The sequence below is a fragment of the Penaeus vannamei genome, chromosome 36, assembly GCF_042767895.1.
Source record: "Penaeus vannamei isolate JL-2024 chromosome 36, ASM4276789v1, whole genome shotgun sequence".
NCBI classification, from domain to species: Eukaryota; Metazoa; Arthropoda; class Malacostraca; order Decapoda; family Penaeidae; genus Penaeus; species Penaeus vannamei.
In genome coordinates this window covers 21,634,315-21,645,010 of record NC_091584.1, presented here as the reverse complement: position 1 = coordinate 21,645,010, position 10,696 = coordinate 21,634,315, and the positions used below count along the sequence as shown (strand labels likewise).

At 42.0% G+C, this 10,696-nt stretch overlaps 1 protein-coding gene across 7 annotated transcripts in view; it reads left to right on the top strand.

Annotated features, from left to right (window-relative positions):
- Positions 1-8,205, top strand: part of LOC113814525 (protein tramtrack, beta isoform) — a 23,004-nt gene extending 14,799 nt beyond the window's left edge. For 4 of the 7 annotated variants that reach the window (XM_027366567.2, XM_070114409.1, XM_070114411.1 and 1 more), the window contains exons 3-5: positions 1,338-2,182; positions 2,454-2,603; positions 2,839-8,205. In XM_027366567.2, the coding sequence (XP_027222368.2) occupies positions 1,338-2,182; positions 2,454-2,603; positions 2,839-4,677 (2,834 nt within the window). In that variant the 3' untranslated portion in view covers positions 4,678-8,205. Of the gene's footprint in view, positions 1-1,016; positions 1,094-1,337; positions 2,183-2,453; positions 2,604-2,838 lie in introns of all 7 variants that reach the window. The other 3 variants (XM_070114413.1, XM_070114414.1, XM_070114412.1) reach the window with 3 other exon arrangements.
- Positions 8,206-10,696: the final 2,491 nt, after the last annotated feature.

Sequence of the window (10,696 nt, the reverse complement as noted above, 5' to 3'; positions counted from 1 at the left end):
TATACATACATATACATACATATACATATATACACACACATATATATATATATATATATATATATATATATATATATATATATATATATATATATATATATATATGTGTGTGTGTGTGTGTGTGTGTGTATGTATATGTATACACATATACATATCCATACACACACACACACACACACACACACACACACACACACACACACACACACACACACACACACACACACACACACACACACACACACACACACATATATATATATATATACATATATATATATATATATATATATATACACATATATATATATACATACATATACATATATACACAAGCATATGATTATAGATATGATATATATGCCATATAGATTTTTTTATATTTTAATGTTGAATTTATACATTTATAAATGTATGTATACACCGACACACACCCAAACACACACACGCACATACATACATACCTGTATATATATGTATATATATGTATATATATATATATATATATATATATATATATATATATATATACACAGGTATGTATGCATATATATGAATATATTTGAATGTATTCACAATATGCGTATGTGTGTGTCTTTATGTATGTATGCATGCATGTACATACATACATACATACATACATACATATATACATACGCACACACACACACTCACTCGTAACAGTAAAAAGTATTATACATAATGATAATAATCAAAATATTGACAGTAACAATAGTAATAAGAATAATAACAATAGTTATAATAATAATCTTAGTCATTTACGTGTGTAACCACAGCTATGTTTATACCGCACAAACCTTGATTTTTACACAGTTTACTTGAAATTGCCGTTGCAAAATAGCTCTTACCGCTGACATTTCAAAACCTTCACTGAACATTGGAAATATCTATTTTAGCAAAATTGCAAACCCTGGAAGCTCCTCGGTCTGTTCACAAAGCCAACCAAAACATCTGAGGGAATCCTTGTCTAAAATCTGCCCCATCTTGCTCTTCAGGTAGAAGCTAAGGTGCAAATGAATAAGGATTTTCAGCAACAGGACATGATATGTTTAAAAATAGTCAGACAGTTCAGGTAAATCAAAATTTTACAGACAACACCTATTTGTCATTGTGAGATTTTTTTAGGGGACACATAGGGGGGGAATTAGACAAAATAAGTAAAGTATATGTGTTTTATGGTCATTCTTGCATTGCTTGTATTATATAAAGAGAGAGAAGCATTTTTGAATTTTGAAATTAAAGGCCCTTCAACCTGGCCGCAGCGAGAGACGCCCCTCGTGCTCGCCCCCCTAACGCCAGGCCTCCTCTCGTTCCAGCAGCGTTCCTGATGATGGGAAGTGACCAGTACTGCCTCAAGTGGAACAATCACTGGGCCAACCTGATTCGCGTCTTCAACTCGCTGCTGCAGTCCGAAACCTTCGTCGATGTGACCCTGGCCTGTGAGGGGCGGCACCTGAAGGCGCACAGGCTGGTGCTGTCTGCTTGCTCGCCCTACTTCAAGGAGCTGCTCGTCGCCCACCCCGACAAACATCCCATCGTCATACTCAAAGATGTCCGCTACTCTGAGCTCCGCACTCTGATCGAGTTCATCTACAATGGGGAGGTTTCGGTGGAGCAGCACGACCTCGCCGACCTGCTGTGCACGGCGCGGGAGCTGCAGATCAAGGGCCTGGCGGACAACCGCCTCCCGGGCGCAGCCCCGTCGCCCAACCCCCCCAGCAGCAGGGACCTGAGTGGCCTCACCAGCCACACGCTCACCACCACCACCGCCGCCCCCTCCACCACCACCGCCACCTCCACCACCGCCGCGGCGCCCGCCACCGCCCCGAAGAGCAGCAGCCCGCGGGGGCCGGCGCCCGCCGACGACCGGCCGCCGCCGCTGCTCACGGTGCTGCAGCCCAACCTTCCTGCGTCGGCGGCGTCGCAGCTGCCGCCGTACCGGTCGCGGCCGGCGTCCCGGGAGACGTCGCCGGTGCACAAGCGGCGGCGGCTGTCGACCGGGGGAAGCGACGGCGGCTCGGAGGCGTGCGAGGCCAACGGCGAGCGCCCGCGGCCAGACGCGCCCAACGGGCACTTCCCGACGCAGGAGCAGAGCAGCAGACAGTACACCGCCGTGGCGGGGCCGTCGGGGCTTCGGTTGCCGGAGCCCAGCAGGAAAGAAGTAAGTGCTTTGGCGGGGTTTGCTCGAGGTTCCGCTCGCCCGGAAGGAGAGTCTGCGGGTGAGAGGGGGAGCTCGGACCAGGCCTCGCCAACTCGGGCCTTAGTTCTGTTTGAATGTAATAACTATTTAAAAATCAAAATAAGTTGTGATTTCTTGATTATATCCCTAGCGTGGAGAGGGAAATCAATTCCATATCCACACGTACTCTAGTCCCGACTCCGCCCCGCGTGCCCTTTCCCGCGCCCATGGCTAACGCCCTCCCCGTTTGCAGGACAGCACCAACCGCGACTCCAGCTGGGACGCAGAAAGGGCAACGCCGTCCATATCCAAGTCGTCCTCGGGGGGCCAGTCCACCGCGGCCTCCGGGGACTTCAAACTAGCGCACTCGGGCGAGGACACCGACGACGACCGGGGCGCCATGGTGAGTCACGGGCGCTTCCGCTCTTTTTTTTTTTTTCTTTTTTTTTTTGTGGATTTTTGCGTTTTTATTTTTCTTCTGAGGTGGAAGAGAAGGGTATTTGTCGTAAGGAACGTGTGTGGTTTTGTTTATGTTTGTATTTATGTGTATATGTGTATGAATGAATGTATGAATGAATATTTTGAAAAGTACACATCTGTTAATTACTTCCCTAGTATAATCCAAACTCTGCTTTCAGACGATTCAGTCACCAGAAGTCATCTTGGAAGAAGGAGAAGTGGGAGCAGGCTCCTCGGGCCCTCCCTCAACCGTGCCATCACCCACTCTGTGTGGCAGTGGCATTGGGAGTGCGTCTCTCACCACCACAGGTCTGGGAGGCCCACTTCCCCCACAGGTAGCTCTGCTCCACCAGGCGCTTGCCCCAAGCTACCACCCTCTCCTCCACTACTTCCCTCCTGGCCTCCTGGAACAGCACCACCAGCAGCCTCCGGGCGTATCTCCACCAAAGGACCTCATGCACTTCTTAGATGTCATGAAAGCAATACCTCCTCCTAGGTTACCTCTGGCTGCGCTGGGAGCTCCCAGTGCTGGGAGTGCCGGTCTGGGTCTTCCTCTCACCGGGGTATCAGGCACAGTGGCAACGTCCACAACGTCATTGAGCGCAGCCAGAGAGAAGGGCGGCAGCATGACCTGTCACATCTGTGCCATGATCCTCCCATCACACCATCGCCTAGAAGAGCACATTCGCATTCATGAGGAGGAAAAGCCCTATAAGTGTGACCAGTGCGGACAGCGCTACAAGTACCAGTCAGCGTTCCAGCGACACCAGGAACAGAACCACACAGCAAAGCTGCCAGGGGATAAGCCATTCCGCTGTGATGTGTGTGGCCAGTGCTTCAAGTACCACAAGAGTTTTGCCAAACACCGCTCCAACCACGATATATTAGACAGAATCATGAAGTCAGAATCCGAAGCTCTCCACAAGGGCCACCCAGCTGAATCCTACCTCCAAAAACTCCTCATCAATGAGTCGTCAAAGAGCGAATCTGAAACGTCTTTGACCCTAAAAGAAGAAGGACTAGACGCTCAAGAAGAGGGAGCCGAGCGACCGTCCACATCAAACCCCACCACATTCAAGTCTGCCCTTCTTCATGTGGAAAACTCAGAAAACGGCATCAGGAAGTTCGAAGATGGTGAAGATGAAGAGGAAGAAGAGAATATTGAAGGTGAAGAAGAAGAGGGAGAAGATGAAGAGAACAAAGGAAAGTTTGTTTATTGTGTTAAGTGTAAGTTGACATTCCGAGACGTGGCCAGTTTCGAGGGTCATTGCCGAGGGTCAACAGACTGCTCACTTGATACTTTGCGGGAAGTGTGTGTGAGTGATGGCCACGGCCCGTCACGTCCACCAAGCATAGCTTCTTCACCGCAGGCCTCGCCCCGGCTGTCCCCAAGCTGCGTCTCGGGACCACCTCGCTCCCCTCTCCCAGCCTCCACTCCCTTGGCTCTGCCCTCACCTCCTGCCACAACCACTCCCACAGGTGGCCTGCCTCCGTCCTCATCTGTGGCAGTCAGTACTGCTACTGCAAGCACCACCAGTGTAACTCCTGGGACCAGCACACCTCCTGGCCAGAATAGTTTATTTAAACTCGACTCAAGTGGAGCAATAATGTTGGCCCAGCCTCCCCTTGCCCCTGTGTCGGACCCGCGTGGGGACGAGGAACGCCCCTTCAAGTGCCCCTACTGTCAGAAGGGCTTCAAGGGGAGGGAGAACCTGAAGCTTCACATCCGCACACACACAGGAGAGAAACCTTACAATTGTGGTGTTTGTGGCAAGGCATTTGGTGGTCGCTCTGACATGAACCGTCATTTGCGCATACACACTGGTGAGAAGCCATACCCATGTAAGGTCTGCGGCAAAAAGTTTGCTCGTGCAGACTACCTGTCAAAGCACATTACCACGCACCTCGGGATTCCATTTGCCAAGCCAGTGCATAGTTTGCAACAAAGTCTTCAAAATTTAGAAAATATGCAAAACCTACAAAATCTACATAAGTTACAAAATATGTCTAATGAATAATACCAAAATTGCCCCAAATATTTAAGAAGATAAATTTTTATATATATATTTACATTCTTATAATAAATTAGTTGATATTGTACGCACTGAAAGTGCCACATCTGCTTATAAAGCAGTAAAATCAAAGGTTTTGAACCAGTGACAGAAACTGTGTTAACATACCTAGTTTTTTAAAGTTAGGTATTGATATTGTTGTCATATTTCTTATTCTCAGAAGAGATTAAAAATGTAAGTAGTTGGTAGTGGTAAGGATGGGAGAGTAGGCCTATGGGCACATCTGCAGCGTTGAGTATCCTTGTGATCTAGTCACTGCCCAGTGTTGCACGCAGAGCTTCACACCGTCTGCCGTGCTCACCAGGATTAATTCTTCAAGCCCAGTTACCAGATTTTCTTTGTTATCCAGATGACTCTCTGATATTTTTTATCATTTTATTATTTATTCTGTCATTTCTCTATTGTTTTTATTAAGAATTTTGATATGTATATTCTTATTTTGATTTTTTAATAATTGGTGTCAATGAGGAGCTAGAAAGCTCTTTCCTCTATTGCTGACGGCCAGTGGCTTGTGCTGGGCCAGGAGGCTTGAGGTCATAGTACAAGGTAGGTTAGTGTGGGCGTGGGTTGTATCCAGTGCCCTGTGGAGTTACTCTCCCTCTTACCACCCAACCAACTGCACCATCTGCGTCACCTGGCCGCTTCCCAGTGCGACATGACTGCCAAAATCACCTCATGCCTAGCTGCAAAGTCCCACTTTTCCCCTTCCTTTTTTTTCTCTCTCAATTCCTCTGATTTTAAGCGACAGCAGGGGCACAGGGCCTTGAACCTGCCCAAGGTTGGTCTGGAGACCCGAGGTTGCCTCGCTATGGTCAGTGTTAGGCAATAGCTGTGCGCATAGCCACAAGTGTATAACTATGTACTGGACTGTTTTTGCTGTGGAGGTCTCAAGCCTTCTTTATTGTCATTGTGGTCTGGTGTTGCGGAGGTTGCCTGACCTGTACACCCACCCCAGTGGATCATGATGGTGCTAGCATCTATGTCTGTGTGCACTTGCCTGGTGAACCTGACATTGGCGACCTTCTTGAATACCTTTGATTTATTTTCCACAATAACACTAGAAATGGGAAAAGTTATATTTGTTGAAAGTTTGAGGTATTAAGGAATGGTATGCCCAAAGTGAGTTTGAGCCAGCCACTGGTGGTCCAATGGACCATGGTGGGTTGTAGGATGGGCTGGTGTTAATATAACAGTCTGGCTTTTGACATGCTGGCTGGACTCTAAACTGCCTGCTCGTGATAGTGTCAAAAGTACATACTATAGAGCATTTGTGCACTGAATGGTAAGTTGACCAAGTCAACTTAAAATGAAAGCAGAGCTTGTTTATGGCGTAAGTGACTGTTGATTTTTATTTGTACCATACCACAGATGTGTCCCTAGTGTTATTGATAGATATTAGGAATACTGTAGGTGAGCCTAGCTCATTAAACTGTAGCTTTTAGTCCTCCACCTGTTCTTTCCTGTGTGCATGAGCAGTGACCGTGGAGGAGGCACGCGAGTCACACACCACACACCTCTGATCTTTGTCTTCAGCTTCTTCACACCTCGTTCTTTCCTTAGTTTGACAAAACTTTCCTCGTCTTTCAGTTTTAAAACTATGTCGTGATTGACAGGACTACATTTTCAGCCATACCTTGTACTCTTGCAGCCTAAAAGGAATGAAAAAATGGGTTTAAATTTTTTTGTGTGGTTTAGAGAGGATTAAAGTTGTCTTACTTTAGCAAGGTACTTGAAGTTGACATGTCTGTGAAAGGATATTGGAAGATAAGATGATGATGCAGAAAAGCAAGATTGGCTGAGATTGTGGCAATTGAGCCTTGGCTCTTGAGAGAGTGCAAGTTTTAGTGATGTAAGGTCAGCCAAGCTGCGACTGAGGACGGCATGTTAGGAGGAGCTACACCACATGCACACCTTGTTGGTCTGTGATATTGTGAAAAGCTTGTTGGGTCCCATGTGCTGCCCTCCTGGAGGGCTTTCTGGGCAGCAGTAAGCAATGGGTACTCGCATCTCTTGTCCAAAAGGAAAATTGTGTTAGGCTGAGAATTCTTTAGAATTCCTGTGTTAATGACTAATGTCTGTTACCAAAATGAGTCATATGATGACGGAAAGTTGATTGTTCTTTGTAGCATTTGAAATGCTAAAGCACTTTTTCCAGTTACTGGATGATAGATAATGTTGTTTGTTTGATGGACTGATTGAAAATTCAGTTAGGTGGAATGTGGCACAGCAAATGTTCAAGCACCATGGGGTAGAAGCAGTGGGACTTTCTTTTGCTTTTTAACATCCATACTTAGGAATTGTATGTTTTCTTTTTGGTCATTCATTTGAGTTGTGGATTTGCAGATTTAAAATTATTTTTCCCTGTAGTGGTAAGCTGGTGATAAGTCAAAGTGCCTTGTGACTTGTGATAAATTGTGGATGGAGGAGCTTGTACGCTCTCTCATTTGAAAATAATTGCCAAGTTCCTGAATACATGGGGATCAATTGCTGTAGCTTGTTTAGTTCTCAGAGCTGACTTTACCATGTTGCATATTCAATGACAGGAGTTGTTTCCAGTAATGTGCTTCTAGGTTTGGTGTTTAAATTAATTTAATTTATTTTTTACAAATTTTGCATACCAGTTAGAAAATTTGGTGCTTGATGCATTAGCCATGCCACATTCAGAAAGGCAATATAGGACTGCTAGTATGTAAAAACAAAAACCCCAAAGGAGGCATTGTCACATGTTACAATGCCTTGTTCCACTTTAAGGGATCCTCCAAATTGAGAGACATTAAAATTTCATTGCCAAGCAAGACATGATGTGCATGTACCCTATTGAAGGTGTTTCTATTGTCCAACAATTCTCAGACCTTCCATGACAGGCAAAGTGGATGATGCACAGTAGCAGCAGCGGAGCAACAGTGAGGCGACGGTCAGGTACAACCACAGCCGCAGAATGTAACAGTGTAGCAACATTGTTGTCTAGTGGTGTAACTACAATGGCAATTTTCCACAATTTCTAAACTACTTGTAAAGTAGGAAATTAACCAAATTTATAAAATGAGTTTAACCAGTCTTCATGGAAGATTAAAAAATTGTATGCAGCCCATACAGTTGATGAATTGGTGCGCTGCTGTATCAGATACATTTATGTTGTTGTTGTTGTTGTTTTCTTTCCAATCACATATTGGCTAAGCCCCAGAAGAAGGCTACAAGAAGTTGTGTAAAGTGTGACTATACCGTGAAACAGAGGATAAGCCACAGCGAACCCTCCACAGTGTAACATAAGGCTGATGTGGCCGTCCCAGGAGCTGTCTAAATTCCAGGCGATTGGGACATCAGTGTGACTCCAAGAGGATAATCTTGTGTCTTCAGATATTTACATTTTTCATGTAAGAGACTTTGGAAAGTAATATTTTAACTTATATATTCTGTATAAAGAGACTGTATGCTGATGTCAACTTGTAGAATACAAAAGATTTGATTTTCAAATTGAATATTTTCATTAACATGGTTTATATTGATGCCCCAAATTTCCTGTTACGGTGTACAAATCAAGTCCTGCAGGAAGCTGCAGTGTTACAAGCTCAAGATCACACAGCCACCTATCGCTTTCCCCCATGTGCAAATGAACCACAAACCAGGACTGCATTATGCAACAATATGGTTCCCATGTGACTGTTGTGTTACTATTACATCTCCAAGTTGCCCTCTTAAATAGATTCCTTTGACAGCTTCTTGGGATGCCCGCATGAGGTTCAACAAACTCCACTTAATATGAGGACGCAACAGTGCCTCCACCATGTGTTCAAACCAACAGACAGCTAATGTGAGTTCCTCAACACACTGCTAGTGATAATAAAAAGATAAGTTTGTATGTATATGTGTTATGTGTGTATACATGTGTGTATACATTTATATATATATTTGTATGTATGTATATATATATATATATATATATATATATATATATATATATATATATATATATATATATATATATATATATATGTATATATATGTAAGTATATATAATATATATATATATATATAATATATATTATATATATAATATAATATATATATATATATATATATATAATATACACTTACATATATATACATATATATATATATATATTATATATATATTTATGTGTGTGTATATATATAATATATATATATATATATATATGTAATATATATATATATATATATATATATATATATATATATATATATATATATTTATATATATATATATATATATATATATATATATATATATATATATATATATATATAATACACACATTAGTGTATGTATGTATGTATGCATTTATATACATATATATACATGTACATATACATATATTGGGCATTGTGGAGTCTGGGCACTTGATATTATTTATTCAGGATGGAATGATTAAAGCACATCATCACAGTTTGCCAAGTCTTGAAGGATACTTAATTGCCCTTTTATTGTGTGTATTGGAAGCCGTAGCAGAACGATCAAGTGCCCAGCCTCCAGTCGTGAAATTTCTCTGTTCTCCATTGGTAGATTGTTTAGGGAATCACAGTGGCTTTAAAACTTGTACAATAGTTAGTTGACAACTATGGAGGTGACTCAAGGGACGAAGAACCATCTTATGTTTGATATTTTGTTGGTGTCTAGCGGATGAAGTTTTATATTGACTAGTGTATAATACCAAAGTCTTCAATATACCAAAAATTCATATACAGATTATATATGTTTTTGTATGTGCATGCATGTGAGTGTGTATGTGTGTGTAAAATGTATATGAAATTATTGTATGTATTGAAGATGATAAATTGTGTGCTTTAAATTGTGTGTTTATACATTAAGAAGTATATGTATAAATATGTTGCATATAAATCAGAATGGAGCAAATATTCATGTGGGAATAATACTGAATCCCTAAATAGCAAGTGAGTTTTTGTATTGAATTTTAGAAATCCTCTTTTCACTGTCCCAAGTTAGTGTCAGTTACTATTTGTCAGATATCCCATGCATTGGTCAGACCTTGATATATATACAATGTATTATTATATGTACAATGTATATGAGTGTGTACGTATGTGTGTGTGTTCATGACATTACACACGCACACACATGCAGGCACATACACCATTTTAGAAGGAAATTGATGGAGTCTATATTGAGTCACATCCAACCTGCACCCCCCTCCCCCCCTCCTCCCAATAGCTCTAGATCCGTGTCTAGTATTTATAAATACCTGTGTCTATGTTGGTCACCTGGTCTTTCTTAAATGGCAAACCAGTGTGTGTACAACGTGTCGAGTTTTCTCATGTTGCTTCAGTGACCTCGTATTCAGAGTTTTGTTACTGTTTTCTGTAAGCACTAATTCAGATTTTGATTCTCAGATTTTGTAGCAACAGTTTTTTTTATTTTTTATTTATTTTTTTTATTATCTTTATTTTTTTTATATATAGTGTAAGTGTAGACTGATCAGAATATTTGAAAGTTTAAGTGTCTGGTAGGACAGCGACCATATTTGTATTCCCTTAAGATGTTATTTGCAGTAAGAACATTGCAAAGTTACTTGAATTTTGATAGTTACTGACACAATGTTTTCTCAAAAATTTAATGGTACCGTGTAATTATACAGTGCTAGTGTTGTAGCTTTCACACAGATTGAAGAAACCTAGTTCTAGAGGGCATGAGGGTTTCATGATTTGTTAGGACTCTCTTGCTCCAGTGACATTGGTTGTAAAATGATCTTTATAAAGTCCAGGAGTGAAGTGCCAAAGGGCAGTTAGCAAAGAGGCACTTGGCAACTCATGGCGCATAAGTGAAATTTAGATAGTTTCCTAGTTTTGCAAGTTTTCTTGTTTTGTAAGACTATTACTGTTTTTCTTGAATTGCTTGTTGCTGTCAATGTATTTTACTGTTATCCTGTGATTGTGGAAGAGTGAAGAACCAGCAGAACCACAACCATCC